We start from the raw sequence: 22,336 nt of genomic DNA, 5'->3' as shown, positions 1-22,336 counted from the left end.
ATTGTGCTCAATTTTCTTCGATTAAATAGATGTAAATAAAAACCATATAATTGTGTAAATTTATACTATTTTTCTAATTTTAACTTTCCACGTTGCTTCGAGACTTACAAAACCCAATATGGCGGCCCCCATGTAAACGTTTTGTTGCGTTACTGAAAAGTAGATACTTAAATTACTGTCCGAGACAGTCTAGGTTCCTTGGATATCGTAAATTACAGTTACTTAAAATGGAAGTAGGGGACGACAGACGTGACAGGAAACGCGAAAGGTCCAGATCCAGAGAGAGGAAATCTAAGCGCCCAAGATCCCGAAGCAGAGACAGGTACCGTTTTCAAGCCGTGTCCGTGGTTCCTCAAATGTAGGGGTATGGTAGCAATGACAGGCATACGCAAGTTACGGCACTTTCCCATTCTGCCCCGTGTTAAATAGGTCAATGTTGAATTCCATGTTTACCAGCTATAATTGTCTGGTCTTTCTATTTCCACTACACAGTAATCACAATAAAGTATGTTCTACTTGTCTTTCATATGATTATTACGTTTATCGATGTTTTCTTCAGCAAAAACGCCTTTATTCATACCCTCCCTCAGCGTAAAAATGGCGTCATCGCTGCCATTTTGGTAGCGATGTGACAGCTAACGACGCCTAATATATATATAAAGACACGTGTGAATCGAAATCAATTGTGTGTTTTGACTAATAGGAATGCAAAGCAATATCTAAACATGTTGTAAACCAGAACAGAAAATAGTTTGGCAACAGAAACTGGAGCGGAGAGACGAGGTACCGATAAAATCGTTAATATTTCCTTACTTACCCTTTGTGACACCCCCTTGACAGTGATATTATGAAACCTAGGGCACTTTTCTTTCAGAAAACATAACTGTCAAAACTTTAGAATGAAGCGCAAACGTGCGCAGGGTCAAAGAAGATGAGTATTCCACACTGAAATGTAATGCGCCATGATTTTCGAAGGGGATAACTCTAATCTAGTAGTCGTAGTTTACTACTTATGGAATATAAAAACGTACAGTAGGCCTATTAATCAAGCGTTTTAACACGAAAAAGTCGTCAATTTGAGTGGTGATCTCTAGTTTAAATGGATGGTAATAATATAAAAGTATGTTCTTTAAATTAAATGTAGATTCAGATTGCACTTGACTCATTTTTTTCACAAAGAAATCAATTCAATAATCAAATATATTTCCATTTTCATAATTATAAATTATAGATATTATAAATTATATTCCTTATTCAAATGCAGTCTTATTATTACCAAAAATTATTCAAACTGATATGATTTAGTTATTCGTGCTAAAACACTTAGTTCGTAAATTTATTTCACCATCAGTTTTACATGATAACCACCAGCATTAAAACTATGTCGTTTATCTTTTTAGGTCACCTGAGACGAAGTCTCAAGTGACCTATTCTAATCGCCTTTTGTCCGTCGTCGTCCGTCGTGCGTCCGTAAACTTTTTACATTTTCGACTTCTTCTCCAAAACCACTTAACAAAATTCAATGAAATTTGGCAGAAAACCACTTAACAAAATTCAATGAAATTTGGCAGAAAGTTTCTATGGCTGAAGGTCAACCAAAATTGTGAATTATATGGTCCCCAGCCCCCAGGGGCCTGAGGGGTGGGGCCAAAAAGGGTCAAATTGACTAAAACTTCAAAAATCTTCTTCTCTACTCTCAGATATGGTAGAATCAAATACTCTTCATAGATGGAAGGGTCTTAAGGTGCTTTACCAAAATTGTGAATTTCATGACCCTGGGGTCTCACGTTTGCCCCTGGGGAGGGGGTAAACTTTACTATAGTTTATATAGGGAAATCACATTTTTGACTATTATTTGTTGGATTTGTATTGGAATTCATTCTAACTTTGTTCAAATTATCATCATGGGATTACAGTTTGATGTTATGTACATGTTGGCCCTAGTTGACCCTCAGGGGCTGGTGGGCGGGGCCAAAAAGGGTCAAATTGACTGAAATTTCAAAAATCTTCTTATCTACTATATGTTAGAATCAAATACTCTTCATAGACTGACCCCATTAGGACTGATGGGTGGGGCCAAAAAGGGTCAATTTAGTTGGCCGAAATATTTCAAATCTCAGGTGACCGTTAAGGCCCTTTGGGCCTCTTGTTTAAAGATATTTCTCGTTACAATTATATTGACTTGAAATATAACAATAAACACATCTTCCTGAAGATAGTTGCCTTATTTTTTGAAGAAATAGGAAAGTATCCTTTGATGGCAGAATCAAGTTGTTTTTCCTACATTTCAAAGTGCCATAACTCTGTCAATTTTGAAGGTAGAGTCTTCATTTTTTCACCATTTAACTCTATTTGTAAAGACCTTTCCAACAATGTATAACATGAAATGTTCCCTATAATTTAAAAAAAATAGCCTGTTATTGCTAGGTATGGTATGTCCCTGCATGTACATAGATAATATATGGTCAGTGTCTTAAAATGAATATGATTGAAGGCAAAGCCTCAGAAGAGCGCAGCTATGACAGTAATCATTCACCGTTAATCATTACAGTTTATGAACATGTGTAATAGGAGTGGAAAAATGCACAGCCAGACGGGGGTTCGAACCCGGGACCTCGAACCCGGGACCTCCGAACACTAGCCGGATGCTCTACCGATTGAGCTACCTGGTCGCCGATGATCGACCCGGTCCAGTTCCGCTACACTCTTCCCTCCCTTTTTTTTAAGTCTTCGACCCCGAAGACTTCACAACTCAGGTTCGGGTATCCCCTTGTCAAGTATTCACCTCACTTGAAACAAGGTTTGGTCACAGGCACCAAATGTAATAGGAGTGGAAAAATGCACGGCCAGACCGGGGTTCGAACGCGGGACCTCCGAACACTAGCCGGATGCTCTACCGATTGAGCTACCTGGTCGCCGATAATCGAACCAGTCCAGTTCCGCTACACTCTTCCCTCCCTTTTTTAAGTCTTCGACCCCGAAGACTTCTGCACCCTCACAACCCAGGTTTGGGTATCCCTTGTCAAGTATTCACCTCACTTGAAACACGGTTTGGTCACGGCACCAAATGTAATAGGAGTGGAAAAATGCACGGCCAGACCGGGGTTCGAACGCGGGACCTCCGAACACTAGCCGAATACTCTACTGATTGAGCTACCTGGTCGTCGATTATCGACCCGGTCAAGTTCCGCTACACATGTACATGTATATTTGGACATATCGCATTGTGTCTACTACCACATTTTCAGATTTTTAGGGGGGTTTGTTAATTTAAAAGAATGACACACACAATATGCTACAAACTAGGCTAAAAAATAATAGGTATAATAGGTGATTATACCCCCCACCCCATTAAAAAAAAATCTATATCTAAACATGTAAACACATTGACACATTGTAACATAAACTATGTATTACATGTACATCTAAACATCTATACATATATCAGCTGAAATTCTTATTGTTTGTTCTGTTGTGACTTTCATTGTCTTTAATTTGCATTGTCGGATTCCAAATGATCGTACATATCATATCCATGATGACATGTGTACTGAATAATGGCATCAGTATTCTACTGCTATATTTCATATGCTACTAACAACGTAAAAGGGCAGACGATACAACAATATTTTCATGATATATATAAGGCCAAATAAAATAATATGTGTGTTTCCGGTTCCCCGACCTACATGGAAAAATGTGCCCGACCTGAAACATTTTTTCGCTATTTTCCGGTATTCGTCCGATTTCTTTAATAGTTAAAAGATACATCACACTTAAATGTATACTGTATAGGCTTAATCTGTTTTACATACAGTATGCCTAATAAACTGAGCATCGTAGATCTTCCTTATTTTATTACGATTTGACAGTCGTCTTCGTGCCATTTGTAAACACATTTCATCGTACCTGATAAGTACATTTTACAAACTCGGAAGATTTGAAACTCACGGAAATAAAATAGTGCTAAAAAGCTATCGACTCTTTCTTTTGCTGATTAAAGATAATGTTCTGACAGTGTCTACTTATCATAAAAAGTGAATGGCAATTAAAATAAAATAAAATTGTTGCAATGTTGATCGCCACCATGAGATACTGGCTTCACTTCGCTTCGTTTCAATATATTCCGAAAGATGTACAAATAATCAAAATGATTTACGCTGCTTACTCGGAAATCCCGCTGATTATTACTACACCTTTGTACATGATTACGTTTGCGTGTTCAGGTTAGCAACACAGTAATCAAGACATCAAATACCTCCATCTTGCATCTAAAAACAAGCAACTCGGCACACGTTTATTGGGGTTTTAGCATGAATATAAACACTTACAAATAACAGACAATTTCTACTCATCCGATGGACTAGTTGACGATCAAAAGCACTCGTCCGTCGGCAAAATCTACTCGTCAGGACGAGCGGACGAGTGCTTTTCCTGGGCCCCCCAAAGCAAAGTTATCAATATTTTCATGTGTATCTTTTGTTAAATTATTGAAGAACAACAAACAATGACAATTTTCTATTTTTAGTATTATAATTCATAAATAATAAGGACAGTTTGAAGACAGACATGTCTAGCATATTATAAAGCTTCAAGCAGGTCAAGTAAGTCATCACTACGACAATCTAGATCTGTTTGGCTCAAAAGTGATCTTGGCTGTCGATGAGCAGTAAAAAACATACGAACAAACCAATTTTAAAAGTAATTATATATTAATTATACATTTATCACATGATTGGCATTGATATCCCTGTTGTAGATTCTACTGTTTCGAAAAGGCGATATAAAAATGTTTTGATGAAATAAAATGTTTTTCCTACCTACCTACCAGGATTCAAATTGCGAGGGAATAGGAAACACACATATTATTTAATTTGGCCTAACAGGAAAGCGAATTTAGTGCCTCCACAAGGGGTTGAACCTGCGACCCTATGCTTACTGGTCCGTCGCTCTACCGACTGAGCTTAATGGAAATTCGAATTCCCCCGCTTGAAATCTATATGCTAAAAATAAATGATATTGCTATTGTACAATGTATTTAAATTTCTATCATTTATCCTGCCATGACAATGCTTTACTTTGACCGATTTCTCTAAATCAAATCTAAGAAAAGATTTGCAGTAGCCAAAAATTGGAGGGAAGAATGAATTCATATTATAACATACATATGACATGAGACTTGAATCTTATACTTTTGAATTCAAGAATTTTGGTTTTGTAGAAAGCGATCTCGAAGTCGTGAAAGGGGAAGAAACAGAAGCAGAAGCAGAGAACGAAGAAGCAGGAGTCGTGACCGCAATAGGCGCAAACACAAAGACAGCAAGGAAAGTAAAGACAGCAAGAAAGACTCAAAGTAGGATTTTATTACTCTGTATTCTCACATAACTGGAGTGTTAGCCAGTATTCTCACATTAACTTAGTGTTACTATGTACTCTGTATTCTCACCTTACCTGAGTGTAAGCCAGTATTCTCACATTATCCTAGTGTTAGCCAGTATTCTCACATTATCCTAGTGTAAGCCAGTATTATCACATTATCCTAGTGTTAGCCAGTATTCTCACATTATCCTAGTGTTAGCCAGTATTCTCACATTATCCTAGTGTTAGCCAGTATTCTCACATTATCCTAGTGTTAGCCAGTATTCTCACGTTATCCTAGTGTTAGCCAGTATTCTCACGTTATCCTAGTGTTAGCCAGTATTCTCACGTTATCCTAGTGTTAGCCAGTATTCTCACATTATCCTAGTGTTAGCCAGTATTCTCACATTATCCTAGTGTTAGCCAGTATTCTCACATTATCCTAGTGTTAGCCAGTATTCTCACATTATCCTAGTGTTAGCCAGTATTCTCACATTATCCTAGTGTTAGCCAGTATTCTCACATTATCCTCCTGTTAGCCAGTATTCTCACATTATCCTCCTGTTAGCCAGTATTCTCACATTACTTGAGTTTTAGCCAGTATTCTCACATTATCCTAGTGTTAGCCAGTATTCTCACATTATCCTAGTGTTAGCCAGTATTCTCACATTATCCTAGTGTTAGCCAGTATTCTCACATTATCCTAGTGTTAGCCAGTATTCTCACATTATCCTAGTGTTAGCCAGTATTCTCACATTATCCTAGTGTTAGCCAGTATTCTCACATTATCCTAGTGTTAGCCAGTATTCTCACATTATCCTAGTGTTAGCCAGTATTCTCACATTATCCTAGTGTTAGCCAGTATTCTCACATTATCCTAGTGTTAGCCAGTATTCTCACATTATCCTAGTGTTAGCCAGTATTCTCACATTATCCTAGTGTTAGCCAGTATTCTCACATTATCCTAGTGTTAGCCAGTATTCTCACATTATCCTAGTGTTAGCCAGTATTCTCACATTATCCTAGTGTTAGCCAGTATTCTCACATTATCCTAGTGTTAGCCAGTATTCTCACATTACTTGAGTTTTAGCCAGTATTCTCACATTATCCTAGTGTTAGCCAGTATTCTCACATTATCCTAGTGTTAGCCAGTATTCTCACATTATCCTAGTGTTAGCCAGTATTCTCACATTATCCTAGTGTTAGCCAGTATTCTCACATTATCCTAGTGTTAGCCAGTATTCTCACATTATCCTAGTGTTAGCCAGTATTCTCACATTATCCTAGTGTTAGCCAGTATTCTCACATTATCCTAGTGTTAGCCAGTATTCTCACATTATCCTAGTGTTAGCCAGTATTCTCACATTATCCTAGTGTTAGCCAGTATTCTCACATTATCCTAGTGTTAGCCAGTATTCTCACATTATCCTAGTGTTAGCCAGTATTCTCACATTATCCTAGTGTTAGCCAGTATTCTCACATTATCCTAGTGTTAGCCAGTATTCTCACATTATCCTAGTGTTAGCCAGTATTCTCACATTATCCTAGTGTTAGCCAGTATTCTCACATTATCCTAGTGTTAGCCAGTATTCTCACATTATCCTAGTGTTAGCCAGTATTCTCACATTATCCTAGTGTTAGCCAGTATTCTCACATTATCCTAGTGTTAGCCAGTATTCTCACATTATCCTAGTGTTAGCCAGTATTCTCACATTATCCTAGTGTTAGCCAGTATTCTCACATTATCCTAGTGTTAGCCAGTATTCTCACATTATCCTAGTGTTAGCCAGTATTCTCACATTATCCTAGTGTTAGCCAGTATTCTCACATTATCCTAGTGTTAGCCAGTATTCTCACATTATCCTAGTGTTAGCCAGTATTCTCACATTATCCTAGTGTTAGCCAGTATTCTCACATTATCCTAGTGTTAGCCAGTATTCTCACATTATCCTAGTGTTAGCCAGTATTCTCACATTATCCTAGTGTTAGCCAGTATTCTCACATTATCCTAGTGTTAGCCAGTATTCTCACATTATCCTAGTGTTAGCCAGTATTCTCACATTATCCTAGTGTTAGCCAGTATTCTCACATTATCCTAGTGTTAGCCAGTATTCTCACATTATCCTAGTGTTAGCCAGTATTCTCACATTATCCTAGTGTTAGCCAGTATTCTCACATTATCCTATTGTTAGCCAGTATTCTCACATTATCCTAGTGTAAGCCAGTATTATCACATTATCCTAGTGTTAGCCAGTATTCTCACATTATCCTAGTGTTAGCCAGTATTCTCACATTATCCTATTGTTAGCCAGTATTCTTACATTATCCTAGTGTTAGCCAGTATTCTCACATTATCCTAGTGTTAGCCAGTATTCTCACATTATCCTATTGTTAGCCAGTATTCTCACATTATCCTAGTGTTAGCCAGTATTCTCACATTATCCTATTGTTAGCCAGTATTCTCACATTATCCTAGTGTAAGCCAGTATTATCACATTATCCTAGTGTTAGCCAGTATTCTCACATTATCCTAGTGTTAGCCAGTATTCTCACATTACTGGAGTGTTAGCCAGTATTCTCACATTATCCTATTGTTAGCCAGTATTCTCACATTATCCTAGTGTAAGCCAGTATTCTCACATTATCCTAGTGTTAGCCAGTATTCTCACATTATCCTAGTGTTAGCCAGTATTCTCACATTATCCTAGTGTTAGCCAGTATTCTCACATTATCCTAGTGTTAGCCAGTATTCTCACATAATCCTAGTGTTAGCCAGTATTCTCACATTACTGGAGTGTTAGCCAGTATTCTCACATTATCCTAGTGCTAGCCTGTATTCTCACATTACCGGAGTGTCATTCAGTACAATTTTACATTTTCTATAATTTATCTTTTAATAAAACACTTGCCCATCAGGGCTCAAAGTGTCACCTATTTTAGTGGCCATGGCTCCTTAAATTCACCATCAGCGACCAGTTATTGACCTATAACGCGCCTGCATGGCAGCTAAAAAAACTGTAAATTTGCAATTTGGTTAATCTTTCAAAAGTTGCAGTCAATGCTTGAATGACATTCACAATCAAAAAAGTTACAGAGATGTTATACTGATCTAAAAAAAAATTTTTTAGATTTAAGACAACTAAGCCAGGCGTCTAACTTTTTCAATTGTTGTGCCTAGATTTTATGACTTGGTAGTCAAATAGGCCACCTGGTAAAATATACACTTTGAGCCCTGCCCATATATATGTGTGACTGTTTGTTAAAAGCTTTAGTAAGCAACAAGTAGAAATATTGGAGGGGATGTAAAAAATAATCATTCAATATGGCATGTAGAAGGGAGTGATGTATACCAGGCAAACTTTATTGTTTTCAATTAAAATTACCAAAACTGAGGAATAATTGAATTTCTTTAAAAATATAATTATATGTATTTAATTAAATTCCCTGCATTATTAATCATCTGAGTACTGTCAGTGTACATTTCCAGCTGAGTTCAGTGGATCAGAAACTCATTGATGTTGCATCTTTGTGAAAAAATAACAATTAATTATCACATTCTCTTTGCTGACTTCCCATTTAGTCTCTTTCTTTTTTTATGTAAAGTTCTTTTATAATTGTAGAGATTCTGTGAAAAAAGAGAAAGATAAAGAAACCAAGAAAGTAGTGCCTTTATCGTTGGAAGAACTTCTCGCCAAGAAGAAAGCAGAGGAGGAAGCACTTAGCAAGGTAATAGATATTCATTTCATATTGTATTTAATAAATATTCATTTAATCTTATGTTAGCAGAGTAAATCTTCGAGATATTTTCTCGTCTGTGTTGTCATTTATGTCGTTGTCGTTGGTGGGAACTGAACGCTAAATTTAGTTAAAGTTGATAAAAATAAATGGTACTGAGAGAGAGATCCCAAAATGGGAAAAGTGCTCTTTGGAAATAACGGAAATATCCCTGTGATTCCCGTGGTTTTCTTGCTGATGTTTAACAGTATATGGGCAATTGCCTCTAGTTGGCAGGAAAACTTGAATGGTAGTAAGAAAGCTGTTTTAAAGTTTAGGTATCTTCTTCCAACCAAGAAACCCAACGGCTATATTTGTGTTTAACAATTAAAAAGCAAATCCCTGAAGGTTTTTACATCAGGCTTCTTTAATTAATAGAAAATTTAACTTTTAACTACATTTTACAGAGATTTATTTACAAGTAACTTTGAATATTTATTTTAAAATTCAGCCAAAGTTTTTAACAAAGGAAGAGCGAGCTGCTGAAGCACTGAAGAGAAGACAAGAACAAGTGGAACTACAGAGGAAAAAACTGGACGAAGAAAGACAAAAACAGAAGGAGTTTTTATTAGCGGGCAAAGATTCTTATGGTAATTATATTCTAACCTTTGTTGTTACCTGATTTTCTCTTACTTTAAAGTCAGCATAAAGTTTGAATTTGTTTTGTTTGTTTTTTTATGTTTAATGTCCTATTAACAGCCAGGGTCATTTAAGGACGTGCCAGGTTTTGGAGGTGGAGGAAAGCCGGAGTACCCGGAGAAAAACCACCGGCCTACAGTCAGTACCTGGCAACTGCCCCACGTAGGTTTCGAATTTGCAACCTAGAGGTGGAGGGCTAGTGATAAAGTGTCGGGACACCGTAACCACTCGGCCACCGCGGCCCTTTGTTTGAAGTTTGTGTATTATCAGCTGCCGGATGATATATCAAAGTTTTTGAAATTTATAAAATGTCAACATAAATTGGTTAAATCAATATTAAAGCAGATTTCATGAATGACTACTGATTGTATTTGAAATGTCCAAGGTTTGTATTTTGAATCTGTGTAATGCTGATGTAGAATATTAAGCGTCTGGACTTGTAATAAAATATCAAAACAAGAGGTCCAGAGGGCCTGTATCATTCACCTGGATATGTAGACTAGTCAATCTACGACAAAAATAGGCCTAACCTCCAACTAATTGCAACAGAATTTATTTTGTATTTGTCTTGTACGTACATATACAGAAGGTCACATATCAAAAGTCTAGAAAAATCTAAAATGGGCAAAGTCTTCAAAATCAGGATTTTTTAACACCATGCCGCATTTTTCTTATCATTTAATATAGTTCATGTTCATACGCATTTTACGATGTGGGAGTTAATTTTAAATAGTTAATACATGGTTATGTAGTATCGTTGGAAAGCTTAGACACCGACTGTTATTTTGGATGTATGTTAAACATGTATTATTTAAGATGAATAATACTAAAACAACAAAAACTACCCCTACCCCTTAAAAATATCCCAAAAAGAGAAAAAAATATTTCTGTTTTGGAGATTTTATCAAAGGTATATTGTACACAAGCATTTTCTGCTACAAAACCATGAGATAAATATAGGTATCAATATAGCAAAAGCCATTGACAATCTGATTTAAGAAATGTCTGAATAAGAAAGTTTATTCTAACTCAAAGCCGAGATTTTCATGCTTTTTTTTGTTTTACTTTTTGTTTACTTGTTTTTTTCTGTTTGTCTGATATTTTTAAACATATAGCATTGCCATATAGCATTGATGGAAAACATATATCACATTGTACACCTGATACTATAGCTTATTATTTTTGAAATACCAACATATACCCCTGAACCCATCTGCCCCCCTCCTCCCCCACTCTCAACCCTCGTCCTCAAAAAATCAAAATCAAAGACTATACACGCTTAGTTGTTCTCTCCAAATATAAGGATCTGCATTCATAATGCATTGTTATGTTTGTAACAATTATACAACTACATGTTCTTAGTGCACAACGTTCTGTTTGAAATGCTTCTACTGTCCATCAGTTATGTTAGTGTCGGTTATGTCAGTTTCGACAATAAGCCCTTGGCCATTAGAACAACTAACGCCCCTGCATTCACCACAGCATGGAGTACATTCCAAGCCATGTTTTCTACAGCTGCATCGTCTGGAATCACAGTTAACTTTGCAGTTACATCGGATCACTTTTAAGGGAGGTTCTGGTGCCGGTGGTAGGTGGGTTATCACAGGAAACTATCATTATCGACATACCATCCCCATTCACTCGGTGGTAAATACTCGTCTGGTCTCATCCACTGATGCATAAGCAGTAGCAGCAGCTGTCGGTGGCAATGTGTGTACCTGCATATAAGTTGTACTCAACATAACTTTGCTAGAACATTTCTTATATCGAAGTGTGTCCAGGCCCTTGGATTTCTTGTCGTTGTATAGCGCTACAATAGCTCTTTCTCCTGCTGCTACAACCTCCCCTTTTGAAGCCTTTCTACAAAACACTATAATAGCCAGTTCTCGAAAATAAGCATCATTTTTCACCTTCTTCAGTGGAGCTCCTTTTCCGATACCAAACATTCGTGATGTGGTGTCACATCCTGTAATGGCATGCACGAATGGTAGGAGATAGCATATGCTAGGTCCAAGGATTTTCTTCGTTTTGATGATGTCCCATACCTTTATCTTCTTTGTTCCTGATTGCATGGATTGGAAAAAGATATTATTGGCTTCCAGATCTACACGGAACAGCAACAGAACAAGGAGATCCGTGTCCTCGCCTATCAAAACTGTAACGTTGTCACAGGCGCTTTCCACAGCTGTGTGCACAATTAATGTATATGCATCTCCTATCGCATGAACGGTTCGGCATCCATTCTCCTCCAGCTTTTCGCTTAACATATTCAAGAAATTTTGCTTGTTTTCAGAATTGGCAAGGAAAAGAACCTTTTTGACCTGAACGGCATGTTCTCTGTAAAGGTAACCTTTGCACCAATGGCGCCTCTTGTTTGTCTCATGTGAGTTATGTCCTTTTTAGACGGACCAGCTGTGTACCCATCGAACACAACTGTGGGGTGATTGTAATTCCTGATTATGTATTCAACATACTGCTGACAAATCCGGGAGAATAGTGACCCTCTTGCCCAAGGAATACGATGAAGTAGCGATCGACCATCGAGTACGAAATGTACTTGATTACTGGGTGGTTGGATGGAATGACAATCACCCAATCCCCATATAGCATCGGCGAGTGCTGGAAGACCGGATGAATCAAAAAGAGATGACGGGTAACTACTCAGTTCATATCCAAATACATGGGCAGCATCCTCCCAAAGTCCGTATGCTGCAGCAATTAGTCTTTGGAAGAGCACCTGCGGGTCAACATGGATGGCCTCACCGTCTACCTTGATTATGGATTTGTTACTTAGAGTAACTGCCTGCTCACTTCTTTTGAATACATGGCCGGCTACACTCCAACCTTCCATAGATTGTAGGATCTTTTTCCCGATGTTAAGAGCCTTGTCTGCGTTCACTTTTCCGTTGGCAGCTTCCCCTGTCTCAACATTGCGCAAATGAGCATCATCTCGAAACGGATTTCGGTGAACAAGGAAGTTGAGAAATATCAACATATCTTTTGTTTCTCTTTCCTGTCGTGTTCGTCCGGTCACCTTGTGTTGCGCGCTGGTGTAGTAATTAACATTAGTGAACTCCTGCACGGCACTATTCATGTCCGCACATGATGGCATGGAAAGTAACCATTGTGCTCGTTGACTCTCGTTCATCCCACGACCCTTTGTTAAGCCGCCAGTGGTCTTAACACTCCACATCAACACTTGCTCAATCACCAAATCGGTGGAAAGTCCAGCCCAATATCTGTCACTTCTGCTTATAACGTGGTGTCCTGCTTTAAATGCCTTGTGAATCTGAGGGTGTTCACGCTCAAGAACATGCATGGTTTGGAGGTACATCTGTGCGGACTTCGTATATAGATTGTGACCAGATGCAGCAAAGAATGGCATCATTTCTTGGACCGTCTGTAAGTGAAGATCCCAATCCCCTGTACGTTCTGCCTTGATGAATTGTCGTAGAATGTCGATCATTTCCATGTACTGCATCCACAAAGAAGCTGTGCAAAGATTTTTCATTGATGATTTGTGACTGTCCAGTAGTGTTTTGATACGGTCAAGTACATCCTCTTCACATACCGCTCTTGCCGATATCTCTCCATTTAGAAGCATATCATACAGTCTTGCTGCCTCAGTGAGATCATTATGTTCAACATTTTCATTGTCTAAAGTTGGATCAATCGAATCATTAGGATCTAAATCCATATCAACACTGGAAAACATTGGACAATATGATTGCATTCAACGCAGTATCGATTAGAAAATGTCCCCTGAAGGCTCTAGCGACAGCTTTACCACGCAACATATGACTCACAGCGTTTGGTACATAGACAGTTTCCAGCAGTTCCTGTAAACCAGAACCGCTCATCAGATGGCCAACACACCCAAGAAAGCTCATCTCCATGTGGAAACCACCGAGACGTAGAACAACTGACCGTAATATACTGGAAGGGGTTCGCTTGTGATTATCATCAGGGCCTTCTAATAGAGAACCTGGTCAAAGGTCAAGATGGGATATGCATTGTGCGATCTAGCTTCCTTGCTTACGAATTTCAGAGTTGAGTAAATGCATGACAAGTCACTGGGATCCATGTCGATCATTGGTAGAAAGACAACTGATGATTTTCCGGGGAATTCGCCATCCTGAACCGTTTGCATCATAGCAGACCAGCCATTATGTGGTCGTAGATTCCATGCTATTTTGGAAAGCAAGTCAGGTAGGATCGTGTTTCGGAAAAGAAGGTATCTTTTCAAACATCAGTGTTTCAAGTGGATTGGTGTGTAGTTTAAAAAAGTCGATGTTGATCCGTGCCAAGGCAGTTATCTCGTCAAATGTGACAGACAACCTATGAACTGGTCGCTGGCGCAACACAGCTGGTGTGACACCGGCAATAATCTCCATTCCATGGAATGTGTTATGGCCATCTAACGTTCTCAAATTATGATCAACGTTATCCGCTATGTATTGAATGATGTGTTTCTGTGAGATGCAGGCGCACTAGTTCCAAATTTTTGCTTTCCCAAAAATATCTTCCATATTAATCCAAATTATTAATCATGTGAAGTATACTGCATATCTCCAATCAAGTAACTTTTAAAACCAGGATAGTGTACATGTATTGAAAACCCAAAAATATGTTACCTTGTAACCGAAATTGCCCCCACCCCGTTCACATAGCAAATGCCCTTTTCCATATTTCTCTTTTCCAGATGTCTGAATCCCCGCTTGATTCGCGAATTCAACATATGATTCCCATTTACATATCAAGTACCGCTGTAGAAACATGTTCATTTGATTTAAATTACCGTCGGCATATATATGTCATAAATAACGTGTTTACGGCATTTAGTGGTTTCCATAGATTTTCCCCCAACAACATATCTACAACGATGAAGCGATTCAAACCTAGACTGATAGTGTTTATAAAAATAACAACTTCTCTTATCTGTTTATTATATTTATTTCTTGAACAATTCGTTAGCATTTAATATGAACCCCACCTATTTTCATTCAATATTATATAGCCTACACGTAGTTAGAAACTTGCCGGTGTCATTACTCGGAGCAGACAACGCTAGGCCTAACGTATCAAGAAAAAAATACACAAAATCACATTGTTGATTAATATTATATGTCATATACATTTTTAAATGATCAATATATCATCGTATGTATCACCACTTACCATATTGATATCAGTTTCTGTTTTGATCATCCTAAATTAAATGATATCGCAGATATAAACAACACGTTCGCCGCCAGGATTTATCTCCCTTTGCATGTACGGCTACCCATAAGCGCCGTACGTTATCGACACATTTTTGCACATTTTAATTGCAAAAATCACTATGTTCCCCTAATTAGATTTTTCTAGACTTTTAGTATGTTTTAACTACATATATTCTGATTGTGTTTCAGCAAGAATTGTTTCTGTTGCAATTAGTTGAGGGTCGAACCGTAGATTGACTAGACTAATGGCACTAAATATGCCTAAGGGAAACAAACACAAGTAGGATTTTGAAGAATTTCCTATATTTCCCCTACTTGGCCCTGGGAGCTAGGTCAGACCCATTTATACAAAATTGTTCTTCTTCACACAAGAGGATTTTCTTAAAATCAATGTTCAAATTTTTAAGTAAAATCGTCTTAGATTGACCATAAAAGGTCCCTTCATGAAAATGGATGATACGTGCACTATATCAATACAGGTATTCATGCTTTCTTTATAGGATATCTCATTCATCAAAATTGATTATCATCTGTACTAAATTATTTCATTCATTTCGATGGATTTTAATGAATATCAGCTATATGTTTGAAAGTTTAAATTCATATCACAGGACTCATGAACAATCATAAATGTTTTAATGAATTTGTAAATTATTCAGAAAAGTTCATTAAGAGTTCATGATCATGAGAGATATATTGATTTTGATGAATATTCATCCATATGTGTATGTACATGTACAACACAAGCCATTTTTTAATGGCCATTAAAATACTTATTAGTTCGTAAAAAATGGCCATAAATGTGAAACTTTTCTACTCACTCGTGCTCATTTAATCACAAGTAAACATCATCATTTTCAGATTTAGTGACGATTATGTCCACAAGTTTTGTTTTGTGTGCACTATACATGTAGATGGCCCGCAGATACAGAAATAATGACCATTACAATGCCATATCATTAAACAATAATGGTATCTTTTCTTAGGTAATAGATAGTTTAATTCCTATTTTCATTAAAATGAGAAATAACAGCCATTACTTACTTTCCTAAGGTATTTAATACCCATTAGAGACATTTCATGCCCTTTTTATGGGATAATGCTTTTTGGAAATTAATGGCAACTTTGTAATGGCCATTACAAACCTACCAGAATTAATGGTGTGTTTAATGGTTTTGAGAGTGTTAGTGAGATAAATGTTTTTTTAATTGGATTTTGATGGTGTTTTGTTAATGCAGTGAGCTAGTCTGTTGGTGTCTCAGATTGATTATTGACTTGGCTTCAGTTTTATTCTGGTTTTCTTCTTTTAGGTGACCGTTATGATCGAGAGAGAGAAAGAGAACGTGAAAGAAGGGAAAGGCAGCGTGAGAGGGAGAGACAGGAGCGGGAACGTGAGCGTCGTGGTGAATCAGGACGAGGCGAGGACACAGGAGACAGAGTTAAAGTCTTAGAGGGCAAGGATAAAGAGAAGGAGTCCGAGGCGATAAAGGTAGGTACAGCATGGAAGCAGGTGTCATGGTAGGATTTCACAGTAAAACAGTTGTCAATTCAGGATTTCACAGTAAAACAGGTATCAATTCAGGATTTCACAGTAAAACAGGTATCAATTCAGGATTTCACAGTAAAACAGGTGTCAATTCAGGATTTCACAGTAAAACAGGTATCAATTCAGGATTTCACAGTAAAACAGGTGTCAATTCAGGATTTCACAGTGAAACCGGTGTCAATTCAGGATTTCACAGTAAAACAGGTGTCAATTCAGGATTTCACAGTAAAACAGGTGTCAATTCAGGATTTCACAGTAAAACAGGTGTCAATTCAGGATTTCACAGTAAAACAGGTGTCAATTCAGGATTTCACAGTAAAACAGGAAGTCTTTTATGTTGTCAGAGGATTGCAGTAGAGGAAAGATCAAATGTTCATCTCGCTTGGATTTGCCTTTACATATCTTATTACCATTTCCGGAAACCCAGGACATTTTTTCTGGTTGAATAGGTATAAAAGTTAATATCAAGGGCTTCTAATGTTTGTTTTCTGATATAGAGCAAAACAATAGTAATATCAAAATACAATCAATAGGGCAAGTATAATCTGTTTTAGGATATATGTGACAGATGCGTCCTTTATGCATCAATCTTTACAGAATTAGTCTGTTAAAGCTAAAACTTCATTTCCAGTGTTTGTAATTTCAGACACTTGTTGTCTGATGTCAGTGTAGGTGACTGAATTTGTTTTACCTCCTAATAGGAACGCTATTTGGGAATCATCAAGAAAAAGCGTCGTGTACGTCGTCTGAATGACCGGAAGTTTGTGTTTGACTGGGATGCTGGAGACGATACATCCCAGGATTATAACCCTATCTACAAGGAGAAACATTCTATACAGTTCTTTGGTCGTGGACAGGTGGGAGGTATTGATATGAAGGTATGTTATGATAGGGCCTCATCATTTTTAGCTCACCATCATCAGATGGAATCTTTAATGTGAGACTAATTGAATCTAACATGGGTCTGTTCTGTGGACAGGAACATCTCAACCCGAGTGTTAGAGTTTGCACGTCAGCACGAGGCTTACCGAGGGTTGAGATATCCTTGTTCGCCAAACAGACCAATGATTGATTATTTTTCTCACATACTTGCAACCGGACGTAAGTTTTTATGAAAGTATTTCATCGTGCCATCTGCAATACTCTTTGGAATGTGTGTCAAAATTAATGACGTCATCATTTAAGATATGGTTATTCATCGTAAAATGATTACGTTACGTTATTGTGAGCAACGTCATATAGCACGTGCCAGCTGTCTTTACCCCCGTGTGTGAGATCAATTTTTCTCTTACCCTGGACAGGGATATCCACTGTTTTTACTGGGGTGAGATTTTCTTATCTCACCCTAGGGAAAAGACAAGCTACACATGCTCTTTGCACGTTCTCAACAATTGCATTTAGTCAAGTCAACAATACCATGACGTCACGGCAACAGTACAATGACGTCCGTTGACAAATCAATCATGTCACGTCAACATTTCCTTGCATTGATGTAACGTTAATATTAGATACATAAGAGGGTAAACAGGGTAAGAGAAAAATAATCATTCACCCCATGGCAGTGAGACTCGGCAAGCCTCGTGTTACGCAACTTAAGAATCTTCCCCTCGGGTTGAGATTCCCCTGTCTCACCCCCAAGGGGGTGAATGATTCTATTAATCATTTCCCTAGCAAACGTCGGATTACCCTATGAAGTATGTGAGAAATACTGTTGTAGTTGTTTGCTGATATTATAGCAGAAATCTTTACACTCCGACAAATCCTCTTGTAATCAAGACATTTTTTTTTCATTACAGCAACAAAAAGTAGACCAGTCCAAATTCTATGGAGACTTGTTAGAGAAAAGAAGAACTGATGCTGAAAAAGAACAAGAGAAGTAGGTTATATTATTACTCCACAGATAATGTCAAATCACAGCAGACATTTCGCAGTTATTATATACTTTAACTTAAACTCTCGGTTATCAAAATAGCAAATTCAAATTGGCTTTAGCACCCCTGCCCAAAATGCAAGTGAGCTTATGCCGTGGCACTTTGTCCGTCCGTCCCGGGTCAACTTTTCCATTTAAACCACTTCTCAAAAAATAAGAGGCTTATCAGAGACCTAATATTAGGGCTGTAGCATGCTTAGATGAAGGGCTACCAAGTCTGTTCAAATAAATGAAGTTGACCTACATTCAAGGTCAATGGGATCAATATTTTAATATGCTAATTCTTTTAACAACTTTTCCTCATTAACCAAGAGGCCCAGGGAATTGATATTGGGTCTGCAGCATGCTGGGTTGAAGTGCTACTTATGTTAGTTCAGATGAATGACCATTGCTCTTTAAAAATGACTTCTTTTAGATATTGGGTCTGTAGCATGCTGGGGTGAAGACCTACCAAATTTATTCAAGTGAATGACCTTGATCTTTACTCAAGGTCACAGGGTAAAAAAAAATTAAAAACATTCCATGACTTCTTTTCAATGGTCCAGAGACCTTATATTAGTCATGTAGCATGCCTGGTTGAAGACTAAAGTTGTTTTCCTTTGATTTTTTTTTTATTTGCTTTTTCAACACAAAGTATATAATACACAATACACAAAACTCATTGTACCATAACACAACTCTCACTCACAGATCCTCACAAACTTACATTATAAATATGCAGGTGTATTAAAAAATATTAGCATGTTGATAAATTATATAAAGTATATTGATTTCTAATCTTGATATCTGTCATTAAATGCTGGTAATCTCCATCTTTGATGAAAAGCTACTGTTTTGTCATTATATGCAGATGATGAAAATTATGTATTTATCAGGATTATATTAATTTCTAATATCTTCTTGACCCTTTATATGTATAACATACCACCTTTCACATGCTGTTTATAAATGTAATGTTTTACAATCAACATATTTAGGTTTTGTATGTTATATTTGATATTGTTTACCACCATATTTACCAAATATAATCTCGTTTTATAAAATTAATAAGCACACCTGTTTGCAAAAATATCCAGTTCTCAATAAGGTTTCACAATCCTTCCACATGTTCACATTCACAAAAAATGTGTATGATAGTTTCCTTTGTCTGTTTACACAAAATACAGAGGCAATTATCTATAATATTGATTTTTGTTAAAAAGGTATTGGTTGCCATGCCCAGTATCCCATGTGTAATTCTATACTCAAACCACCTAAGAGTCACATCTTTTGTTGTGTAAAAAATCACATTTTGTAATATTTTTAAATCTACCACATCAATAATGACAATATTGAGTACATTTGACCATTTATCAATACGTTTGGTTGTAAAAAGTTTGTTCAAATGAATGATCTTGACCATGATTTAAGTTTGAAAGAGTTAAACTGGCCAAAATATTTAAAAGACATATTTTCCAATAACTGTGAGGCCCTGAGATCTTATATCTGGTCTCTAATACACTTGTACTTATGTTTATGTACATTAAACGGATCAATGGATAGAAGGTGAGCGATTCGGGCCCATTGGGCCATTGTTGTTATGAGTTATAGATAAATGAAATGCTCTGAAATATCCAATATTATTTAGGGTTGGTATTTACACAAGTAAATCAATACATTTTGGCCAGGTAAACACAAGGGTATATTAATTAATTTTACTTACTACACTACTACATCACGCATGCAAGCATCTTGCAAAATTTCATTGAATTTGGTTAAGCAGTTTTGGAGAAGAAGTTGAAAATGTAAAATGTTTACAGACGACGCACTACGGCGAACAAAAGGTGACCTAAAATTAACCCAACATCTACAGGCCCTAAGGACCTTACTATGACAATAGGCTGTTGATGTATGATAATAATTGGTTACCTTTTAAATACATGTATGTATAGAGCTAATTTGTTTAAATCTAATTTCAGGAAGAGAATAAAGAATGTAGCCAAAAAAGAGGCGAAACAGAAATGGGACGACAGACACTGGATGGAGAAGTCATTAACAGAAATGGCCGAGAGGGATTGGCGAATATTTAAAGAGGATTATAACATTTCCTGTAAGGGGGGTCGCATCCCGAACCCAATCAGGAACTGGAAGGAATCGACTCTCCCATCAGAGCTCCTTGATGTTATCGATAAGATTGGTTATAAGGTACGAACAGGATAATTGAGAGACATACTGTGTATGTAATAATCGGTCTTAAGATCATTTGCAACATCGTAAAACCCTGTTGATAAAACAGACCACTCATTCCGGATAGTCATACTATTTCTACCAGCCTTGTACCAGAGTTTAGTTGACCAAAGCAACTTCTAGTGATTATTTCCAGTTGATATCACATGTCTCGATTTTGAGCTAGACGTTCATGTTCCGATGACCATGTATGTCCTACTGTACGTCCAACAAATCGTAGACTGTCCATGTAAGTGACCATGTGTAGTAGTGGAACTATGAATCATGTGAGTGTTGGGTAGTAGTGATTCTTTTGTTTGACCTGTTATATGTTTTATGTCTGCCTTCTTTCTCTCTTTCTTCTCTTCTACTGTACACTTTCGGAAGGTTACCTTGTTAATTATGGGGCCGCGGTGGCCGAGTGGTTAAGGTGTCCCGACACTTTATCACTAGCCCTCCACCTCTGGGTTACGAGTTCGAAACCTACGTGGGGCAGTTGCCAGGTACTGACTGTAGGCCGGTGGCTTTTCTCCGGGTACTCCGGCTTTCCTTCACCTTCAAAACCTGGCACGTCCTTAAATGACCCTGGCTGTTAGTAGGACGTTAAATAAAAACAAATCAAAACAAATTACCTTGTTAATTGTCCATTATGAATCTAGAATCAGAAAACTTAGAAGGTTTAAGCAAGACACTAAAAAATATGAAAAAATAATAAGAGCAACAGGTTTTGATTTCTTCAAAGCAGAATTTTTAGAAAATTTGTGAAAGTATTTAGGTGATTTTGTCGTGTGATCAACAAATTATAATAGTTTCTCAATAGGCCAGCTTTCTGTAACTCAAAGACAAGGTATAATTACATGTACTTGCTTGTAACCAAAGGGAGATAAGCTTTGAAAAAACGGGAGACCAATTACTCTTTTAAACATTGTATACAGAATTGCTTCTGGGGTCATTTTTCATAGGATTAGATCGATCAGTAGGATGATATATTGGGGAAAATATTCGGACTCTATATGATGTAATGTGCTATGCATAAGATTTGAATATTCCAGGAATGATACTCATGATAGACTTGGAAAAAGCTTTCGATTCTGTTTCGTGGATGTTTATTGATAAGATTTTAAATTATTTCAATTTTGGAGTTGGTATCAGAAAATGGGTCAAGACATTACACACTAATGTATCTTCTTTAGTTAATCAGGGTTGAAATCTCTCTACACCTGTTATTATTCAACGTGGTTGTCGTCAGGGGGATCCGGTCTCCCCGTATATTTTTATCCTTTGTGTTGAAGTGTTAGCTGCTAGAATAAGGGCCAATAATGAAATCAAAGGGATACAGATTGAATATGTAGATATATTATATTAACAATATGCTGAAGGCAAAGGTTTGATACTAGATGGGTCAGAAAGATCTTTAAGGGAGTCGGTTAATAAACTTCATGGTTTTTCCAAGATATACATTCAGTCAATACCAGTAAAACACAGGTTGTATGGATAGTTAGTAAGAACTATAGTGAGGAAACTTTCCTTCCAGAACCTAATCTTTTATGGAATAGGGATAAGTTTAATTTTTTGGGGAATTGATTACTCTATCAATTTAAGTGAGATACCAAGATTGAATTTTGATAAAATAATTTTAAAATTAAAGTCACTTCTAACTAT

General features: G+C 37.1%; 1 protein-coding gene across 1 annotated transcript in view; it reads left to right on the top strand.

Annotated features, from left to right (window-relative positions):
• The first annotated feature begins 112 nt into the window (after positions 1-112).
• Positions 113-22,336, top strand: part of LOC117343161 (probable ATP-dependent RNA helicase DDX23) — a 32,131-nt gene continuing 9,907 nt past the window's right edge. Inside the window, exons 1-8 of the mRNA XM_033905487.1 lie at positions 113-322; positions 5,222-5,353; positions 8,979-9,084; positions 9,584-9,722; positions 16,304-16,482; positions 17,241-17,417; positions 18,336-18,415; positions 20,428-20,653. Coding sequence (XP_033761378.1) covers positions 228-322; positions 5,222-5,353; positions 8,979-9,084; positions 9,584-9,722; positions 16,304-16,482; positions 17,241-17,417; positions 18,336-18,415; positions 20,428-20,653 — 1,134 coding nt within the window. The 5' untranslated portion in view covers positions 113-227. The remainder of the gene's footprint in view (positions 323-5,221; positions 5,354-8,978; positions 9,085-9,583; positions 9,723-16,303; positions 16,483-17,240; positions 17,418-18,335; positions 18,416-20,427; positions 20,654-22,336) is intronic.

Source organism: Pecten maximus, chromosome 15 (genome assembly GCF_902652985.1).
Source record: "Pecten maximus chromosome 15, xPecMax1.1, whole genome shotgun sequence".
Classification (NCBI taxonomy): domain Eukaryota; kingdom Metazoa; phylum Mollusca; class Bivalvia; order Pectinida; family Pectinidae; genus Pecten; species Pecten maximus.
The sequence above is the reverse complement of the archived record's forward strand: the minus strand, read 5'-3'. Positions and strand labels throughout refer to the sequence as shown.